The sequence below is a fragment of the Meriones unguiculatus genome, chromosome 14 (genome assembly GCF_030254825.1).
Source record: "Meriones unguiculatus strain TT.TT164.6M chromosome 14, Bangor_MerUng_6.1, whole genome shotgun sequence".
NCBI classification, from domain to species: domain Eukaryota; kingdom Metazoa; phylum Chordata; class Mammalia; order Rodentia; family Muridae; genus Meriones; species Meriones unguiculatus.
This window is the reverse complement of record NC_083361.1, coordinates 78,330,675-78,353,308: the sequence shown is the minus strand read 5'-3', so window position 1 is coordinate 78,353,308 and position 22,634 is coordinate 78,330,675. Positions and strand designations below refer to the sequence as shown.

At 37.3% G+C, this 22,634-nt stretch overlaps 1 protein-coding gene and 1 long non-coding RNA gene across 3 annotated transcripts in view; one reads left to right on the top strand and one right to left on the bottom strand.

Annotated features, from left to right (window-relative positions):
• The window catches only part of Pcf11 (PCF11 cleavage and polyadenylation factor subunit), a 25,583-nt gene extending 9,605 nt beyond the window's left edge, over positions 1–15,978 (top strand). Inside the window, exons 6-16 of one of the 2 annotated variants that reach the window (XM_021646707.2) lie at positions 71–248; positions 354–444; positions 1,396–2,957; positions 6,081–6,180; positions 9,739–9,855; positions 10,470–10,575; positions 11,637–11,820; positions 12,751–12,906; positions 13,321–13,413; positions 13,767–13,802; positions 14,910–15,978. In XM_021646707.2, the coding sequence (XP_021502382.1) occupies positions 71–248; positions 354–444; positions 1,396–2,957; positions 6,081–6,180; positions 9,739–9,855; positions 10,470–10,575; positions 11,637–11,820; positions 12,751–12,906; positions 13,321–13,413; positions 13,767–13,802; positions 14,910–15,125 (2,839 nt within the window). In that variant the 3' untranslated portion in view covers positions 15,126–15,978. Of the gene's footprint in view, positions 1–70; positions 249–353; positions 838–1,395; positions 2,958–6,080; positions 6,181–9,738; positions 9,856–10,469; positions 10,576–11,636; positions 11,821–12,750; positions 12,907–13,320; positions 13,414–13,766; positions 13,803–14,909 lie in introns of both variants that reach the window. The other variant, XM_021646706.2, reaches the window with a different exon arrangement.
• Positions 15,779–22,634, bottom strand: LOC132647261 (uncharacterized). The gene is made up of 2 exons (XR_009585627.1): positions 22,154–22,634; positions 15,779–20,847 (listed from the first exon to the last, which is right to left on the bottom strand). It is a non-coding gene; the product is annotated as an uncharacterized LOC132647261 (long non-coding RNA).

Sequence of the window (22,634 nt, the reverse complement as noted above, 5' to 3'; positions counted from 1 at the left end):
CTTAAGTTCAGCCTGGGAGTTTCATTTTTTAAATAAACACTTTGAAGTAACACTGCTTTTGTGGTTTCAGCTTACAACAGGGTGATGAACATAGTAAACCTCCTCATCTAAGGCATAGGGAGAGCTGGTCAAGCACTAAAGGAATCTTGTCACCTCGAGCCCCAAAGCAGCATCGATTAAGTGTAGATGCCAATCTTCAAATTCCTAAAGAGTTAACTCTTGCAAGCAAAAGAGAATTACTTCAAAAGGTAGTGACTATTGTTAATTTCATGTAGTCATTATTTTCTTTTGTCCAGTTTTTTTGTATTTTTTATATTTAAAATATTTAATTTTGTTTTATCATCCCTATGTAGACGAGTGAACGTTTAGCTTCTGGTGAAATTACACAGGATGAGTTCCTTGTTGTTGTGCATCAAATTCGACAGCTATTTCAGTATCAAGAAGGTAAACATAGATGCAATGTACGGGATAGTCCTTCAGAAGAAAATAAAGGTGGATTAAAAAAGAAACCTCTCTTATCTGATGCTGAATTAACCTACTATGAACATAAAGCAAAACTGAAAAGGACACAGGTTCAGCATTCATTTCCAAGACTTGATCTCTTAGATCCTGATATTTTTGACTACCCTTTGACTGATGCCTTGTTGTCTGGAATAGAATGTGAGCCATCCAAAAGTAAACATGCAAGTAGGAATAGTGGAGCACAGTTTGACAGAAAAGAACAATTTAGTGAAAGAGCAAGACGTCTTTCTCCTGTATCTGGGAGTCGTACTTATGCTGAGAATCTTTCACCCCATGAGGGCCGGAGAAGACATGACGAGCAAGTCTCTGCTAAAGGTAGAAAAAGTTAAATGAGATTATGCTTATTGAATCACACAGCAGTGAAGGGAAAATGAACAAGCTAAGTGGGGCTGGATTTTATCACTGTTCAGACTACCTTTGTGTGTATGTGTGTGTATCTCTGTTTTGTTGCCTTTTCCCTACCCTTCCCATGAAAAGGGAAGGGACCTAATGATTTGTTAGGTCAGTTATATTAGGGACTTCATTAGGGTGTTTTTGTTTTTGTTTTTGTTTTTTAATACTTAGTTTGATTAAATCCACAAAACCCAAGGAAACAGTATTATCCTAATTTTACAAATAGGAAACAAAACTAGAGATCTTAAGTAACTTGCTCTTAAAGTCAAATGACAAGTATCTTGACAGGATGGGAGTTTTTTTTTTTTTTTAACTCTAGGTGTATCTGAATCAAAAGGGCATCTTCTTAACCTACTGTTTCTGTCTCTTTCCTACCCACTAATAGTGAGCTAATATATCTTAAGTATTTAGCTAACTATAAAAAAGGAGAATTTGATGTAAATTTAATTTTAGTGAAGTGTATGTTTTTCTTTTTAAAAGGTGTACGAGAGGAGCAGAGATCACCATTCAATGATCGTTTTCCGCTTAAGCGACCTAGATATGAAGATTCAGATAAACCATTTGTAGATGGCCCAGCCTCAAGATTTGCTGGCCTTGATACAAATCAGCGACTTACAGCTTTAGCTGAAGACCGACCATTATTTGATGGACCTGGTAGGCCATCTGTGACAAGAGATGGCCCAGCCAAGATGATTTTTGAAGGACCTAATAAATTAAGCCCTAGAATTGATGGACCTCCTACACCAGGTTCTCTTCGGTTCGATGGGTCACCAGGACAAATGGGGGGAGGAGGCCCTATGAGATTTGAAGGACCGCAAGGTCAGTTAGGAGGTGGGTGCCCTTTGAGATTTGAAGGTCCTCCAGGACCAGTAGGAACACCTCTGCGCTTTGAAGGGCCAATTGGTCAAGGAGGAGGAGGAGGTGGTTTTCGATTTGAAGGTTCACCTAGTCTGAGGTTTGAGGGATCTGCAGGTGGTTTGCGATTTGAAGGACCAGGGGGTCAGCCTGTGGGTGGTCTCAGGTTTGAAGGACATCGTGGTCAACCTGTGGGTGGTCTGAGGTTTGAGGGACCTCATGGACAGCCTGTGGGCAGTCTTAGATTTGATAATCCTCGAGGTCAGCCTGTAGGTGGACTTAGATTTGAAGGGGGTCATGGTCCATCAGGGGCTGCAATTAGGTTTGATGGGCCTCATGGTCAGCCAGGTGGTGGTATCAGATTTGAGGGCCCTTTGCTACAGCAAGGAGTTGGAATGAGGTTTGAGGGTCCCCATGGGCAGTCTGTAGCTGGTCTGAGATTTGAAGGACATAATCAACTAGGTGGAAACCTTAGGTTTGAGGGACCACATGGTCAACCAGGAGTCGGGATCAGGTTTGAAGGACCTTTAGTTCAACAAGGAGGTGGAATGAGGTTTGAGGGTCCTGTACCAGGAGGTGGCCTAAGAATTGAAGGGCCTCTGGGTCAAGGTGGTCCTAGATTTGAAGGTTGTCACTCTTTAAGGTTTGATGGGCAGCCAGGTCAGCCATCACTCTTGCCAAGATTTGATGGATTACATGGCCAGCCAGGTCCTAGATTTGAAAGAACTGGTCAGCCAGGTCCACAGAGATTTGATGGGCCACCTGGACAGCAGGTTCAGCCGAGATTTGATGGTGTACCTCAAAGATTTGATGGGCCACAACACCAGCAAACATCAAGATTTGATATTCCTCTTGGTCTACAAGGCACCCGATTTGACAATCATCCTTCACAAAGGCTTGAATCGGTATCTTTCAATCAGACCGGCCCATATAATGATCCACCTGGCAATGCTTTTAATGTCCCATCTCAAGGACTACAGTTCCAAAGACATGAACAAATATTTGACACACCTCAAGGACCAAACTTTAATGGACCACATGGCCCTGGAAACCAGAATTTCCCAAATCCCCTTAACAGAGCTTCTGGACACTATTTTGATGAAAAGAATCTTCAGAGTTCTCAGTTTGGAAACTTTGGCAATTTACCTACTCCGATGTCAGTAGGAAATATTCAGGCATCTCAACAGGTAAGCTGTTCTAGTTATTCTAAAATGTGGTAATTATATGTAGGTAAGTAAATGCATTTTTAAAACAGAATTGTATAGTTCAGGCTGTTCTCAAATTCCCTGTGTAGGTTAATTCTCACAGTTGAGTTAACTTTTTTTTTTTTAATTGTTTATAATATTTGGGACACACTTTAATTGTGGACTTTATGGTATAGTTCTTAATGTACGTTGAGCATCTGTGTGTTAGAGAAGTGGGATGAGAGATTTTGGGGGGGTTGACATTTGCCACTTAAACGCAAAATGATTTTAGCTCTTCCAAGACACTGAATTATTTCAGTCTTGTTTTTATATCTTCCTTTCCTCTCGTGGTATGTGGGCACTTACTTTATTTTTAAAGGATTGTATCTTAATTTACGTATCTGTGTGCCTGTCTTTGCAAATGTGTGCAGGTGTCTGCATAGGCTAGAAATGGCACTAGAGCCTCTGTGGGCTGCCTCATGTGAACTCTGGGACCTGAACTCAGGCCCTCTGGAAGAGCAGAGCAGAAGGCGCTTCTAACAATTGGCACATCTTTCCAGCCTCTATTTTTTTTATTTTTGAGACAGGGTCTCATTTAACCTTGACTGCTGTTAAACTCTGTATACTAGAGAGTAACTTTGGACTTGATTCTCCTGTTTCCACCGAGATTCTCCTGTCTTCACCCATGAAGTGCTGGAACTACAGGAGTGCCCATTGTTCCCAGTGCTGGGGGTTTAACAGGGTCTTTGTGTGTGATAGCAAGCACTCTACTGACTGTGCCACTGAACTATTTTTTACTTGAAATACAAAGAAACAATTTTTGTGTGGTTGTGTGTGTTGGTGTGCATATGTGCCAGGGTGAGCTTGTAGAGTTAAGAGAAAACCTTGTGGGAATCATTTCCTACCTGTGTGGGCACCAGGGATCATCAGGGTTGGTGGCAAGTTCCTTTACCCACTGAGCCATCTTGCTGGCCTCACTGCACTTTTTGTTTGATTGTTTTTTGTTTTTTAACACTAATATGTCTTTTTTGTTTTTTAACACTAATATGATTTTGTTGGTTTGTTTTTTGAGATAGGCTTTCTCTGTGTAGACCAGGCTGGCCTAGGAACTCACAGAGATCCACCTGCCTCTGCCTCTGCCTCCGCTTCCAGAGTGCTGGGATTACAGGTGTGGGCCATTCTGCTGTTACGGTAATAACAATGTTTTAATGACCTCCATTACCCAGAACAGCTGTTGAGCCCTGATATGCTTAAAAGAAACCGTTAGAACTGATTCTCCTAGATTGTTTTTTAACCAAGAATTTCCTTAGTCTGAGTTAAGAAATGATATTGTATACTTTTTTAATTTTTCTATTTTCACCATTTTCTAAGGTACTCTAATTGCATACAATAATAATTGCATACAATTGCATGTCATACTGATGTTTACATGGCAAACTTGCTGCCTGCCTTCTGATAAGTTGTAGTAATATGAATGTATACAGTCATCCATCCACTTACTTATGCATTTTTTGTTGTTGTTTTTAAAAGAGTCTTATTTGTAGCTCAAGCTGGCTGGAGCTTGCTGTGTAGCTCAAGTTGCCCTAGAATTCTCAGTTCTCCTGTCTATCCTTTTAATTGTTCAGTTTATAGGCCTGTCTACCATCCTTGGCTTTATTCTGCATACTTAAAAAAAAAAGATTTATTTGTATTTTATGTGTATGAGTGTTTGTGTGCATGTATTGTATGGACACCACATGTGTACAGTGGCCCTGGAGGCCTAAAGAAAGGACATCAGATTCTCCTGGAACTAGAGTGCCAGTGGTTGTGAGCCACCATGGGGGGCTGAGGTCCTTTGTGACCAAACTTAGGTCCTTTGTGAGAGTGGCCAGTTCTCTTGAACCACTGAGCCAACCCTCTAGCCCCTGTATACTTTGCTGTTGAGACAAACTTTAGTTCTGGGTGACCTGGACCTCAAAGTATGTAGAAATGATACTGTTATTACTAGACACTGCAGTCTTTTTTTTCCGTGATACATCGAATTGGTGGTGTGTTTGTGTGTGTTATGTACACCATTGAGAAGTCACATGGATAGTGAACAAGACTTAAATGTCTCATATACCATAATATATAATACATATAAAATAAGATGGAGCTTAAACTCAGGGACTCTGAGCAGGTGATGTATCACTAAGCCTTATTTTAAGGTCTGCAGTCTTATTTTTATTTATTTATTTTAGGCAGAATCTCAACTCTGTAGTCCAGGCTGCCCAGAACTCAATCTGTAATAGTCCAAGCTGGTCTCAGTTGCTGGGATTACAAGTGTGAACCTGCCATGTCCAGCTTTTTTTGGTTTTTTTAAATTCTCTCTGATAACATTTGTAATATACTTTGACTTTAGCAATAACCTTATCCAAAAATAATGGTAAAACAGGATAACTACTTGAAGTTCACATTGCTACATAGAAATTTTTTTTCTTTGCTTTTCTTTTGAGACACAACTTTGTTAGCATAGCTCAGTCTGACTTTAAATTTGCAGTCCTCTTGCCTCAGCTCTCAAGTCACAAGTCCTAGGATTATAGTCTGGCTGAAACAGACTTTTGACTGGAAAGAAGGCAAGGTTAGGAATTCTGGCTTCAGCTTTGTTAACTAGACCCTATGATTGTGTAAAGGTTTTATCTCAGAATGCCAGTTCTTCTCTTTGTAAAATAAGGAAAACACCCTAGGGTGAAGTGGCTTGAATGGCATCGGTCACACAGCTAGTTGGTAGGTACCGTATATTTGCATGGTTTCTTTATACTTCAAGGAAGTCTCTTCCCACCACTCCCCACAGGCTTTCCCTGTGTAGCTCTGGCTGTCCTGGAACTCTCTCTGTAGACCAGGTACCCTTGAACTCAGAATCCTCCCTCTGCCTTTTGAGTGCTCTTTATATCCACCTCTTTTAAAGGAAGTTTTAACCCATTCCGTTCCTTATAACTCTGAAACAGATAGAAAGAAGGTATTGTAGTTTGTGGAAGTAAACCAATTGTTATTTTCTAAGTATTATCACAGACCTTGGGGCTTAGGACATTTGTGAAAATTTACATGTGATTAGAATGCTAGAATTTTACTTCTAGAATGTTCTTAAAATTAACATTTATCTTAAAGGTTCTGACTGGTGTTGCTCAGCCAGTAGCATTTGGCCAAGGACAGTTTTTACCAGTTCATCATCCACAGAATCCTGGACCTTTTATTCAAAATCCTTCAGGTATGTACTTCTGAACTGTGATATTTTCAAGATATTAAACTTGTTTAATAGCTGTTGGTTTAGAAAATGGCAGTTTTGAGAGATTGTGTTCAGTTTATAGAAATGTAATCTGGCTGAATGTTTTTATCCTCTTGAGTTTGTTGTTGACCTATGGTCATGCTCACCTCATTTTTCAGCTAGAGATGATTAGGCTGGACATAGACTGTATTCAAAAGGGAAGGAAATCTATTGAGTGGAGGCTGGAAGTGGTGAGAGGAATGGTAATTTTGTTGTGATAGGCTGAAGGAAACTATAAACTGCAAAAATTTTAGTTGATATTTTGAGTGTATTATGATCCAGTAGATAATAAAACTGGAGGATACTACCTCATAAAATAATTCATGTAGAATTTTTAATGGGTGGACAAACAGAAAATAGTTCTTAGCTAGGTTTCTTGATTGGTATTTTTGTTATTTTTAGAGTGAATCATAACTAATAATGGATTTTAAAGTTAATTTTACTTTGAGATAAATGGGAATGTTGTGGTATATACTTTGTGACTTATATACTGCTGTGATACTTGTTTTAATTTCTAAATCATAAGGCTTGGGGATGTAATTCAGCTCAATGTTAGAGTACAGCACTTAACCTAGAATATGTTCAAGCCGGAGCACTGCCAAACAGAACAAATGATTTCTGAGCTGTTTCAAAAACATACTTTTGGGGCTTGAGTGTGGCTTGGTGACAGATCACTTGCCTAGCATATACAAAGCCATGAGTTCCATTCCAAGCACCCCTGCCACACATAAAAAGGTCCCAAACACACAACCCAAAAAATAAAACAACCCCCTCCAAACAAATGATAGTTTTAACAGCATTGTTACTGACTTCACAAATTTTTAGAGGATCTTCATAATTTACAAACTAAGAATGTTCTAATGAAGCTACATTTTATGTATTAATTTCTTAAAATTGTGTCGGTTTCAATTTAATACATATTCTTTTAATTTCTAGATGGACATTTAGGACTAGTTAGCGCTCTTCCTCCTTGTATAGTTGTGGTTGGGCCAGACATAAACAAGTGTTGTCCTTGTTGTTTAGTTTTTTTCCTCTGTAAAAGGAAGTAGTAGTGTCACTGTATCTTAGAATTTTTCTGAAAAGAAAATAAAATGTGCAAGAGTAACTTTCAAATGCCATATGAATATATTTACCTTTATAAACTAGTTTTTCTTGTTGAATAAAGAATTTGTTGGGGATGTAGAGATAGAATTTTTAGGAATGCATACGGTGCTTGTAGAGAACCTATGTTTAGTTCCCAGTACCCATATCAGGCTCATAACCACATGTAATATAACTTCAGTTCCAAGGAGATCCAGTGCCTCTGACCTCTATTGGCACTTGGACTCATGTGCACATATCCTTCTCCCCCAAATAAAATAAGATTCTTTGGAAAAAGTTTGTTATATTGAGGTTAATGACATAATGTGTAAGAACTACAGATTTTCTTCTGGTTTTCAGAATGTTGAATTATACATATAATCATGTGAGAGCAGTGTTGCAGAGGAAATGACATTTTGTTCCCCTAGTTTGGGAGTATTGGACACAAGGCATTGTGTGTGTGTGTGTGTGTGTGTGTGTGTGTGTGTGTTTTGTTGTTGTTATTGTTGCTTTTTTTTTTAATGTGTGTTTTTCTTAAGTTCTACTTGTTCTTTCAAGAAGTATGAACTATTATTAGAAAGCTGTCTTTCAAAGGCAGGCACAGTGGTGCATGCCTTTAATCCTAGCACTCAGGGAGGCATTGGCAGGTGGATCTCTCTGAGTTTGAGGCCAGCCTGAAAAGCTGCAAAGCAAGTCCATAACAGCCAAGGCTACACAGAGAGACCCTGTCTTGAGCAAACAAATAAACAAACAAACAAACAAATCAGAAACAAAACACCACAAGCTGTCTTTCAGATTCTCTTAATATTCTTTAATTGAAAATAAAAAATGTCCTTTTTCTTTAGTTCTGTTCTTTTAATTTGCTGCATGCAAGGCTTTGTACTAATAAGGTTCATCCTTGAAAGAACTTTTAGTGTTACAGATAGGCTTTCTCCCTTCCCCCTTGAGTACTGTATGTGTGCCAAATAATACCCCATTGCCTTACAAAATAGTATTTATTTAACCCTCATATCAACTTTAGGCAGGAACTATTACTCCTCTTTTATAAGCAGTAGAAATTTAGGCACCAATAAGCAACTGGTTCATCTAAAATCCTAGGAGTTGTGGTCATACAGTTTTTATCATTGCAGAACTTGGATACTTCGAAACAAGTGAATAGCTAACTATCCCTCTTAGACATATAAATAGCTCATTCTAATGGAATGCAAATGTTGAAGTAGTGTGTAAATGCTATTGTAATTGATTAAATATTGAGGTGAACTTATTCCTGCATTCACAATTTGAATAGTTACTTATATGTATAAAAGCACTGTGATGGACATATGTAAAGATCAAGGGTAGGGACTATATGTATTACAATACAAATAGATTGTGCCATTACGTTGAACATTTAATGGCCTAGAATTTCCCTCTCCACCTGCTGGTGTAGCCAGATAGTTAACAGTGGTAAATATTACAATGTTATTTAACTTTTGAATGGGTTCTCACTATGTATTCCTGGCTGTCCTGCAACTTATGTTGACCAGGTGGCATCTTAACAGGTCTGCCTGCTGGGATTAGAAGATGTACCACAACATCTGCTAAAATACACTGTTTAAAATGTTTATGAGCCTTCAGTTGTGCTAGGCTTCTGCTGAGCTACTGTCCTGTTTTTACTGATGAGCTAAAGGATTACTTATTAGCATAGTGCTAGCAAAATGGTGGGGTTAGATTGAGTTTAAGGAGAAGATTATTGTCTTATTCAGCTAATTAAAGCTTTTGTAGAGTTAGCAGTGCTTAGCACTGAATTCCTTTGCAAGGCTGGTTTAACATACCAGAGGGCAGGTGTTCTGGGCTCATACCATTCATTTATCAACCATTATTCTGGTTTATCATGCCAAGGAGCAGCACAGTCAGCAGTACTACTGCCTTTGGCTTTGGTCTCTTCATTCTTGGAGAATTACTTCTTTGAGGTGGTTGGATTAGGCCTAGAGAATTAGAAAGGTGGAATTTGGACTTGTGCACAGTGATACATGCATAGAAAGGATCATAAGGCTTATTGTCCTTTGCATTCTGCTTTTATTTGGTGTGAAAGTAACTAGAGAAAGTGATAAAGTGATATGTAATACCCCCTTTTTAAAAAAAGTAAATAAACATAAATATATATAAGTATTGTATATAAAATGGTGTGTGTATGTATGTGTTATACATACACTATTATTATTTATCCTGGAATATTTTTCAGGTAATGTTGATTGGTCAGCCAAAAGAAAACTTGAGCTTTTAAAATAATTAAACCCATCATTAAAAAGATTTATTTTGTTAGTGGAATATCTTGAAGAAAGCTTTGACTTTGAAGTTAATGCTTAATATGCTTAAATGCTTAATATGAATCTTTGTTCATTTTAAAATATCACTTTGTGGAAAAAAAATTTTTTTTAGGTCTTCCTAAGCCATATCCTGATAATCATCTCAGTCAGGTGGATGTAAATGAATTGTTTTCAAAACTGCTAAAAACAGGAATTCTCAAATTGTCACAGCCTGATTCAGCTACAACACGTGAGTATTACTGTGTACTTCATATATGCCAAACTTAGTTAAGTTAGAGATACATTATGGGGTATAATAAGTTACGGTAAAGTTTTGTACTTGAATTATTATACCTTTTAGGCTTATGGTATTTTTTTGAAAACCAAATGTAAAGGTTGAACTGTCGTCCTAGCCCACTGTTGTTTTAGTTAACACTACTGCAAGTATGATGTGCCAACTTTTACTAGTCCATCTATATTCACTTGGGGTTGGGCTGGAGAAATGGCTTAGTGGTTAAGAGGACTGACTGCTCAGGTTAGAGGACCTGAGTTTAATTCCCGGCATCCACATGGCAGCTCAGAACTGTCTGTAACTGCCAAGATCTAATATCCTCACATACATTCAGACAAACCACCAATGCACATGAAAAGATATAATTAATTAAAAAATTAACTTGGGTTTTGAAGATAATTTGAATGTTAAGGAACCAGAATTTTAAGAAATTTTATTAGGTTCCTTGGCCAGTAAACTTCATATAAAATATACTTAATACTAGCTAGCTAAATGTATTTGCTTGTAATCAGTGTTTTGCTATAAAGAACACATGGAATGTAGTATTGAGAAATTTATCTTCACAACTGCAGAGGTAAATGAGACTGCTACTCAGCCTCCCCAAGAAGAGGAGGAGGATCAGAATGAAGATCAAGATGTCCCAGATCTTACAAATTTCACAATTGAAGAATTGAAGCAGTATGTTTTAAATTTTTATTTATTTTTTATTAATGTGCATGTGTGTGAGAGTGGAGGTACATGAATGTTATGGTGTTTGTATAGGTAAGAGGGCAACTTTTGGGAGGTGGTTTTTCTCGTTCCACTTGGTTTCTGTTGAATTCACCATCAAGCTTGTCTGATAAGTACTTTTATTTATGAGCTATAACACCATCCTTTTAATCTAATTTTAGAGCTAATCATTTGGATAACAGTGGCTACTTTTTAAATAGCTGCTGCTTAAGTTTAAATATTAGGTACTAATAGTTATTCATGTCTTCATTTCATGGTATTATTTCTTTTATGAGGTATCTCTTTAGCTGAGCCAGTCTTGAACTCTTTGATATTGGATTATAAGTGTGAACCATCATGCTCCACTTTCAGATAGCAAGGAATAACTAACTGTAGATAAGAATATAAATATTATGGGCTGGAGAGATGGCTCAGTGGTTAAGAGCTACTGTTCCTTCAGAGTCCCTGAGTTGGATTCTAAGCATCCACATCAGGTGGTTCATAACCTCCTGTACCTCCAGCTCTGTGGGAATCTAACATCTCCAGCCTCCTTGGGCAGCTGTATCCATGTGCACATATACAGATATGTACACATACGCAGATATTCATATACATCATTAAAAACAAATATTTATAATTTTCTAATTGTTATGCATACTGTTATTACTTAGAACTTTCAACTATTCTTTAAACTGGAGAACATTTGAATTATTTAGAACATTAAAACTGTAGGGAGGTGAAATCTCTTCCCATGTCTTTTCTGTTGATAGTACCTTCAAACTGAGCAAATCAATAGTTGCCTTGTTAGGTAGCCTAGAGTGTTACTCCCATTTTAGCCAAAAGGAAATAAATAACCAAGGCAAATTTATATATAAGAAAGCAGGCTCCGTGTTTCAAGGGTGAGTGACACTAACTTTTACATAGATCTTTCTGGTTTTATTTTTGTTAACATATGGAAAACTTAAGTATTTGTAATTTGTTTTTAACCATTGTCATGTTTCAAAATTGAAAGACTTTGTTTTTCAAAACAGGCGTTATGACAGTGTTATAAACCGGCTGTATACTGGGATTCAGTGTTACTCTTGTGGAATGCGGTTCACAACATCACAGACAGATGTTTATGCAGATCACTTGGACTGGCATTATCGGCAAAACAGAACTGAGAAAGATGTTAGCAGAAAAGTCACTCATCGACGTTGGTACTATAGTCTAACAGTAAGTAATGACTGAGTTATCTAGATATAAGTTATATTCTGAAGTATGTGTTTATAAGTAATTTTTGGAAGTTAACATGAATTTTCTGAATATTTGATCCATAATAGATAGATTTTTTTTTTTAGATGTATTATTTTTTTGTGTATGAGCATCTTGCCTGCACCTCCAGCTCCATGGAATCTGGTAAACAGTTTCCTTGGGGCACCTATACCTATGTGTACATACACATTATTTTTATCATTTTTCTTTGCTATGAATACTAGTATTACTTAGAAAATTTTTTGTTGTTGTTTTTCAAGACAGTGTTTCTCTGAGTAGCCTTGGCTGTCCTGGAACTTTGTAGACCAGGTTGGCCCGGAACTCAAGAGATCCACCTGCTTCTGCTCACAAGTCCTGGAGTAAAGGTGTGTGGCACCACCACCCTGTGTTTGCATGCTGTGTACTACATGTATGCACTGCTTGAGGAGGCCAGAGAGTGTTGGATTCCTTGGAACTGAGTTAACATATAGTTGGAAGCTATCGTGTTGGTGCTAAGAACCGAATCCTGGTCCTGCAAGAGCCACCAATAAACTATTGAGACATCTCTCCAGTTCTAATATAAATTTAAATGAAAAATTATGAAGTTTATCTTTAGTGGTAGCTTAGAGTTAATAGACAATTAACACAAGGTCTCGGTTACTGCCAGGTTTGGTGGCATATGCCTGTGATCTTAGCACTTGAGAGATGGAAGGCGAGAGGAAGATTTCCAGTAGGCCAAGCATGGCTACATACTGAGACCCTTTTGGAAAGGAAAAAAAAAAATTACAGAGCTCAAAGAAAAAAGAGAGCATATTGTATGAAATGAACCTTTAACTTTAAATTTTATAGTGAAGACAAACCGGTAAACACTTAAACTGAAATGAACAATCTTTGACATCAATTCCTTTTAAGGACTGGATAGAATTTGAAGAAATAGCTGATCTGGAAGAACGTGCAAAAAGCCAGTTTTTTGAAAAGGTTCATGAAGAGGTTGTCCTTAAAACCCAGGAGGCTGCTAAAGAAAAGGAGTTCCAAAGTGTACCTGCTGGACCAGCTGGAGCAGTTGAGGTAATTGAATGGTGTTTGAATTCCCTGTCTCTGGCAGTGTTCTTCACGTCATTTTAAGTCATAAGCACATTTATGCCTTATCCCTGGCATAGTAGCACAGAGAATCATGGGTTCAAGACCAGCCCTGGTTTATGGAGTTTGATGCTAGTAGGTTACATGAAATGTTGTAAACAAATGTAAAGGAATTTCTTGTAAACTTTTAAAAAAACCTTGGCTGTTTCATGATCAATTTGGGTTAGATGCTGTCTGTGACTAACACAGTGAAATGTTAAACTTTCTTGTGGAAGGTTGGCACAATTCATAAATTTTCATTATTTGACATTCCTTAAAATCCTACATTTTTAAGTTTCATACTCAAAATGTTTGTTTCTAATGGACAATATCAGTTTCATTTTATATGACTGTTTTATTTAGAGTTGTGAAATCTGTCAAGAACAATTCGAACAGTACTGGGATGAAGAGGAGGAGGAATGGCACTTAAAAAATGCTATTAGAGTGGACGGAAAGGTAATTTCAAGTTATTTATTTTATAAGGAAGTGTTCATGTTTTGTTAGAGCAAAGTGACCATTTTGAAGATAATTCATAATCTTTTTGGGTTTTGGTCAGTAAAAATGATACTGGACATTTGATGTTTCCTTTGGATGGATCTTAGTAACCATATGGTTCTATACTTACTTTTGTGAGGCTAATGGCTACACTCAGTAGGTTTTCTGTCTACTGTATTTTACCATCAAAACTGTTTAAAGTTAAAGTGGGTTTTACTCAATTTTTTTGATTGTATGATTTTTACTATCCTTTGATTGAAAATTTAAAGAAAAAAGTACTAGAAATGAACATGTAATTTTTTTCTTTTGTTCAGATTTATCATCCATCATGTTACGAAGATTATCAAAATGTAAGTTTTTTTTGGATAGTATATATTTCTATTTATATTAATAGTTTTAATGTTTATAGCTTTAAACATAGTTGGTTGTTCATTAAATATTGGCATCAGATAGACTTGGATGTACATTGATTTATCACTGATAAATACAATAATTAAAATTTGAAGTAATGTTTATTTCTTGCTTTGTTTACTTCAATCTTCATAACTTTTATTGGACCATAAGGCAGAGAAAAGTTGAGAGCTAATGAGAAGGATCACAATGGGAATGATTAGAGCTCTGGGAAGAACTTACTGATTTTTCTTTTGTGTTATCTACTACTAGAGGAATATTTTGAAATTTACTGTGGGCATGGTGTCACATACCTTTTAATCTCAGCACTTGACAGGCAGGAGGATCTTCTGAATTTGAGACCAGCCTGGTCTACATAGCAAGTTCTAGAGAAGTCAGGACCACATAGCAACCCCATCTCAAAATAAAAAGTGTCTGCACATGCATGTTTGTATGAATATAAGCTGTACATGTGCCACAGACAACACATGGCGATGTCAGAGGACAACCTTGGATGTTATCTCGTTTTGTGATTATACTAGGCTAGCTGGTCTTCAGGTTCCCAGGGATTCTCTTATATACCCAAATTCTATGTGTGTTCTGGAGATTTGAACTCAGGTCCTTATACTTACCTGGCAGGCGTGTTTACCTTATCCATTGAGTCATCTCCCCAGCTCTACTAATAAACTTTAAATGACATGTGAAATTGGAAAGATATCAATCTAGAAGCCCTAGAAATTCATATTGATTTATTTGTATCTGAACTCTTCTAAACCATTGGAAAATGTTGACTCCTGACATGTTTAGGTCGCTAGAAGATTAGTGTTTCCTAGGGTATTTTTGATGTAGGGGTTTAAAAAATTATCAAAAGCACTTAAGAGCAACATAGTAGACTCTCAGCGTTAGGATAAGGTTGTCCTCTGTATAACTACTGATGCCTAACTTGTTAGTGGTATCAATGTTTTAGTTTGTGGGAAGCAAGCATTGTAATACTAAGAGTGTTATAAAACTATTACTTAATATGATTGGAACCTTCATTAGTACTTATAGGGATTTTCATTTTGTAGACATCTTCTTTTGATTGTACACCATCTCCCAGCAAGACACCAGTTGAAAACCCTTTGAACATTATGTTGAACATTGTCAAAAACGAATTGCAAGAACCCTGTGAAAGTCCCAAAGTTAAGGAAGAACAAATTGATGCTCCGCCAGCTTGTTCAGAAGAAAGTGTAGCAACACCCACTGAAATTAAAACAGAAAGTGATACAGTTGAGTCAGTTTAAATAAAATGAGAAAGGTATGCTATTCTTTTTTTAACAAAAGCTGCTGTTGGATCTAGAAGGTGAAGAATTTTTTTATGTATATATAGACATATATCTGTATAAATTGTCTAGCTGAGGCAGGGCCTTCAGCTATCATTTGGTTAATAAATACATTTTAGTATTTGCATTTCCTACTGCCTGCACAGTTTCAGGTGCTTGTTGTGTGAAAGTTCTGTAGATGAGTGCAAATTTAACAAAATAAAATTGTATGTGTAAAAATGTACAATTTTCACTTGTGAACTGTAAATTATAAATAAAAATATTTTTGCTATCCATGGAGTGTAATATTTATGCACACCATCAAATAAAGACAGTGTTTCTATACTTTTATTGGGTAAGAATGGAACTGAACAGCAACCTTTACGTGAGATTTTTCTAGTAGCTTCATAGGACTTAAAAGAAGCAAAGTTCAAACTTAGTTTTTCTCAAATAGGAAAGCCAGATTAAAGAAAAACGAAACAAAGACATGTGCTTATATATAGGTATGTAGCGCCAGCTAGAATCATCTACATGTCCATTTTTGGAAACTACGTAATGAAACAGTAACGCTTATTCTTGAACTTCGGGACACTGATGCCATCAAGCAATTAACAAATATATTTAAGTACTGAAAGTGATTTTTTTTTTAGAAAATATTTTTCAAATTGTCAATTTAATGCAGATGAACATATTTCTATTTTAAGTTACAGGGATTCTGTGTAAGAATGTTCATATGAAAAACATGGTTAACTTTTTTCTTTGTTGGTTTTGATTGAATTAGATGGATACCATGAGATGTTAATATTCATACATGTAATAAATTGAATGAACAACCTTTGTTTGTATTTCTTGAGTGACTTTAGAATGTGACCTTTATGTCTTTCATGTGTTTCAAAACATGCAGTGCCAGCTGTGAGCCATACTAGTAGATATATTCTACCATTTATAGGACATAATACACTGCACAATATTAAGACTTGTAATGTTTTATGGTGTGACTTGGCAGGCTTTCTTCATGTGATTTCTTTGGTTACAGCACCAAAGAGCACTCTAGTTCATGAATAAAATTTAGCCACTCCAAAAGCACAGTGTGAAGCCTGGTTTTATCTTACTTTGTAACTAAGGTAAATTTAAAATTGAAACAGGCATACCAAAATATTGGAGAATTTTTAGGGACTAAATTATAGAAGTAGTCTATAAGAGTGTAAAAACGAAATGCATATCAAATTGCAGAGTTGGGCTTGAAATAGTTAAAAATTTTAAAAATGGGGTCACATGGAATGCCTGTATGTATGTCTGTGGTTCACCCGTGTATGTGGTACCCAAGGAGTTTTCCTTGGAACTGGAGTTGCAGCCAGTTGTGAGCTGCTGTACAGATACTGGAGCCCGGACCTTGGGTTTTCTGAAAGTAATAGCCTACACTCTTAACTGTTAAGCTCTCTTTCCAGCCCTTATTTTTCCAAAAAATTTACAGGTTAAACTGTACAGGTTTTTGTTTTGTTTCTGAGACAGGGTTTCTCTAGGTAGCCTTGGCTGTCCTGGATTGACTTTGTAGGCCGGGCTGGCCTTAAATTCAGAGATCAGCCTTCCTCTGCTTCCCTCAGTGCTGTGATTACACTACCTGTTGTGAACAGTAGTAATTTTTAAGAAAATCAGCTGTGTTACACTGATTATGAAGTAATCACTAGACATTTTAAATGAATACTGTCCATTTTAAAGAGATTACCAAATGCAAAGAGGTGAAAGTTGGGGAGATAGTGCTGGCTGCTAATTCAGAGGATCCCAGTTTGATTCCTAGCACGCACACCTCAATTTACAACCATCTTGTATCTACAGTTCCAGGGGACGCTTCTGGCCACATGTGCAAGCAAAATTCCTAGACACACTAGAAAACAAAACCCTCCTTAATAGTCTCAATTCAGCACCAAATTATAAATGCATGATACACCAGCACAGCTGATGATAGTATACATTAACATTGCCATGGGAGAATTATGCCACCCAATAATGTAGGCCACATTTCCTGCCACACATCTTTTTTCTTGCAAGAACACTGACAGCTACTACCAAATACTTAGGCCAAGAAAAGGTCCCTAGATAAAATACTGGTAGATGGAGAAAGAATTACCAAGAGGAAAAGAAAATGTTGGTAGGTTAAGTCACAAAAAAATGTGGTAAATGTGATAAAACAGAGTCAGATGAAAGGGGAGGAGGTCCTCTCCAATCAGTGGAATTGGAAAGGGGCAGGGAGGAGATGAGGGAGGGCGGGACTGGGAGGGAATGAGGGAGTAGGATACAGCTGGGATAGAGTTAATAAGATGTAATAAAATTTTTTAAAAAAATGAAAAAAAAGTGGTAAGATTAACACAGTACATGGACTATCATGCATTCCTTTAATCCCAGTACTTGGGAAGCAGAGTCCACAGGACTCTTAATTGAAGTCCAGCCTGGTCTACAAAACAACTTCAAGGCCAGTAAAGCCACAGAGTGAGACACCCTGTCTCAAAAAAAAAAAAAAATACTGTACATGGACATAATAGCTAAGATGGGTGCCTAGGCCAGGTGCAATTATATGTTGACAGGAGGTAGTAAAACACTTAATTCTCAACTTTCTCCTTGTAAGAGGACAAATGTGACCTTGATCTCCCAATTTAGCTGTGCTTTAGAATCACAGTGTACACAGTGGATCTTGTTCAAGGACACCTTGCAAGAACCTCCACGCTGAGATTTATGAACAGCTAGTCAAGAAATTACCAAAATTAGACTTTAGCTCCCAAAGATGAAAAAATATCTACACACAGCCCTGGAGCTACAAAGTACCATAATAAAAACTAAAGTCTTAGAAGAAAAACCATCTTTTGAATTAAAAGTTGAAAGTTTTCGGGGCTAGAGATAGTTTAGCACTTAAGAGCACTTGGTGGTGTTGCAAAGAACCTAGTTTCATACCCAGAACCTCAAAGGGCGGATCACGATGTCTATAATTCAAGTTCCTGGGGAATCTGATTCTTCTGGTCTCTGCAGCCACTAGGCAGACATGTGGTACATGCATACATATATACATATATATGAGATGTACACACAAAATCCTTTTAAGAAAAGTTGAAAATTTTGAGACCACTTAAAAATAGTTTTATCTTTGAGTGTAATTTCAGGTTGATTCTACGATGTAATTTTCCTATATAAAACTTCTGAACTTAGATGTTCCGTAAGATACAAAGCAATCACACAATTCTGTTAGGAGGGAATAGGTGTATCATGTGAATGGCTTGAAAGGAATTCGACTTAATATTTCATTAGAGGCTGGCATTATACCTTGTCAAAAAGTACATTATTAAAAATTATTCAGGAAAACTTAAGGAGGCATCTTACTATGCCTGCAAAGAGGATAAAACTGACCAGGTGTGGTGTAATCCTAGTCTTTCTAAAACAGAACGAAGTTCACAAGTTAAAGGACAGCTTAACCTTCATAGACCCTATCAGATAGGGGCTGACACTATACAGTGGTAGAACATTTTCTTATCTATAAGACCCTGGGTTTGAGCTGCAAAATGAGAAAATGGGCAGGGAGAATGAAAACTTAGGAGGCTATTGCCAAGAATGGCTTTCAATTTGAGGGCCAGTGAGATGATCCATCAGGTAAAGCTACTTAGGCATATGAGCTGTGTTTAGTATCAAAAAAAAACATGTGGTAGAAGAATTCCCACAAGTCATTCTCTGACTTCCACATGAGCACTGCGGCATGTATGACCCTCTCCTCCACCCAGACAAATGTAAAATTAAGGAAAAACAGGCAGTTTCAATTCCTATGATGGTAGTTCTGTAACTTAAAATAGGGTCAATTCTTTGAGGTAGGTAGTATGTTGTTCAGCAAACAAGTAAACCAAGAGCCAAAAATCAGCCACAGGATGTCCAAGGCAAAAGGAGACATGCTTTTGAGTAAATGGGCAGAACACAGTGCAATGACATGGTCCTGGCTACTTGGGAGATGCTGAGAGAGGAAAAAAAAATCATTTGGGCCCAGGAGTTTGGGCAAAATAGTGAGACTGTCTTATTTGTGGGAGAAAAAGTTTATGGAGTACATGAGGACAAAGGAATAGAAACAGTTGTCAAAACTGTTTTGACCCACTCCCTCTAGAATCGTGCCTAGAGCTAATTATGGGAGATTAGCTTGTTTTATCATCTCAGTTCAGAGAAAAAGGGGAGAACTAGAGATGGCTCAGCAGTTAATAGTACTGGTGGCTTTTTTTGAGAACTCTAAAAATTTGAATTCTAGCCACCACCAAGGGGGCTCACAACGGTCCCTCCAGTTCCCAGGGCTTCAATAGTTTCCTCTGGCCTTGGAATGCTGTGATTCGTGCATGCAAACATGAACCCCCCATCTTAATTTTTTTTTAAAGAGACCAATTTACAAATAAAACAGGTGTGGACAACTATTATTAGTTAGAATTACAGTTTCCTATCTGAAAACAATTCCTAGTCTGGAATGTTGATGTAGCCACTCCAGCAGGAATTCCCTCCCCTTCTTCAATGGGGAAACTACTTTTCCTGTCAACTTACCTTGAAGTCCTATACAGTCCAAACTTGTAGCTCGATTTTTATTAAAACTGCTGTGGCTGTATCGCTGACATTGCTAAAACCAGTGTGCTTTTCCTTGGCTACTTAATCATGGACCGTTTTTAAAACTGTCTTTTGATTTATAGGATAGGGATGTTTTTGCTTCCATAATTTTTATACTAAAGATTTAAGAAACAAGTATAAAAGTCTCTTTCCATGCCTCTTTTTGTGCTCTAAAACATGATCAATTAATTTGGTACAGGTTCTTTCCAAAGTTAAAATTCTCTTAAGAGTAATTTTTACAACCGAAATTAGAGTATTCATTTTCTCAACTGCCAATGCATTATAACCACATGGATTCCTGTAGACTACATTTCTACCACTATTTTTTAAATTTTTTCATTCATTTGGGAATGGGTATGTGTGTGCCACATGAGTGCAAAAGTCAGTGGACAATTTGTAGTCAGTTCTCTCCCACCATTATGTGGGCTCTCAGGGATCCAACTCAGGCCATCCAGCATGTTTACAGGCTGAGTCCTCTCGTCTCTGTGTTCAATCTGACACATGCAGTATAAAACGTAACCATTATTTTATGGACTTTTTTACTCCTAACTGTAAAGTATTATAATGACTACAGTATCTTTCTGAGCACAGTATTTAGAAGACTTTACACAGTTACTGGTTCACAGGTAATGAATTTTATATTTAGAATTGTAAATTATATTAGCTTCATATTTGGCAAATATTTTGTCCTGCTTTTCCCCTGGTGATATATGCCAAGGATAGATTACTTTGGAATAGTCTTTCATGATTATATAGTTGTTGAGCCAATTTTTGGATATTTGTATTTTCCTAGATTATCCAAGTCAAATTTTCAAGTTAGTACTGGCTATGTAAAAAAAAAAAAAATTTTTTTTTATTTTAAAGACCTGTATGTTCCCCTTGTTTCTAATACTGTTTACTCTCCCAGATTTGTTGTGTCCATTGTGTAGGCTTATCTATTCTACATAGCATAGCCCAGAAACAGAGCCTTTACTATTTGAAGTAGCTACCTATAAGCACTGGAGTTAATCTGGAATTAGATATAGTAGGTTCCAAATTCCCAACTCCTACTACTGTCATCCTGATCAAATGTGAACTGTTTCTTCATCTGTAAGAAATAAACATAACACAGATTAGGTTTGAAATTATTTGCAAATCAGTTACACTAGGCACTGGTTCACATATATTAAGTAAATAAATACCTGTCCCACAATAAAGTCTGTTATCCCAATTTTCAAAAGAAAATAAAATCAGAGACTGAAATGACTAATGCCATATCCCCTTCTAACAATAAAGAAAATAAACCTTTGTCTTCAGCCTGTCACTCACCTGCCCATTAGATCAACCCCCACAGTCCAAAAACTGAGCAGCCCTTCCCTTGAAGTAAATATTCTAGATGCCAGGAACACCCAGATATTAAAGATAGAACACTTACTTTCCAGAAGCTTCACCTTCTTGGAGTAGAGGGTTGAGAACCAAATGTCAAGTAGGTGATTACAATGTGTGATGGAAATCAGGTTTTGAGGGGAATTTGCCAAAAAATAAATAAAATTTAAAAATAAAATCAAGGATGTAGTAGGAATCCTAATGCAAGCATCTTATTACTACTTACTGTGTATTGCCAAGCAACAAATGTTGATTTTTAAAATACACAGAATAAAAGAATACTCTCAATAAAGTTTTTTTTTAACAATAAGAAAACTCATACAAAATACTGAATAAAATGTCAGACTGATCACACAAACTCAAGAAATGTCAGTTATTTCTTTTCTGTTTTTTTGAGGCAGGGTTTCTCTGTGTAGCTTTGGCTGTCCTGGAGCTTGCTCTGTAGACCAGGCTGGCCTCGAACTCAGAAATCCAACTACTTCAGCCTCCCCAGTGCTGAGATTAAAGGCATGTTCCACCACCACCCGGCAGTTATTTCTATTTAAAAGATTATGTTAAAGAAGATGAATTTATCTCAAGAGAGAAGATATATGGCCAAGAATTTTTCAGAGTTGTTCAGAGAATATAACCATGCAGAGAGTAGAGCAGTTTCTTGAGGGTAAACTACATAATTAAAAAAAAAAAAAAAAAAGAGAGAGAAATGAAGTTTGTTTTCAGGCCTCCAACTCATTCATTAACTAGATGGGAGAACAAATGGTGGCAATGTAAGCACACCAAAAAATAAAAATGAAAATAAAACTGAGACGTGCAAGCAATATGGACGATGCTTACCATTTTTTTGATTCTCAGTGGCTAGCAAAAAACCTGACGCATATATTCGCAAAAAAAAAAAAAAAGTGGAAAAATACACGTTGTTGGAGAGAAAGGTTTAGTATAGATAATAATATTACAGTGAAAAAAAAAAGTTGCATTTAAAGTATGAGGCCTGGAGCGTCTTACGACTAAGGACTGTTGCTTTTAGCACTTACCTGATGTTTGGCCTTAGCAAATTACTGGTGTTTTGAGTGTCAAGCTGTAAGCTGAGGATCAAGCGAACATCAGAGAGCTTGCCACTAAGCACGCACTTAATAATGACAGGGACTGCACTTGCCACCGCCCCCCTTCAGGTATTGTTCTGTTTGCGAAGCCACAGGGTAAAAATAGATATTCTTTCCAACCAGCACTGACACAGTATACCGGGCTTGCCAAGGACGAAGAGGCCCCTCAGGCGCGGCACACAGGTCAGCTCCATGAACCGCAGCCGTGGGAACCTGGCCGGGGGTCGCGATCCATGACAGGGTGTTCCAGAGACAGGCCTCGGTAGGCTCCTGGGAGACCGAGCAAACAAAACAAAGCAAAGACCCGCTGGAAACCACTCGGCCCCGGAGTCGCGCGGATTTCCACAGGCGAAGCCTCGAAAAAGGTGAAAGGAAGGAAGCAGGAAGTGACGCGAGCATAAAGGATACGGAA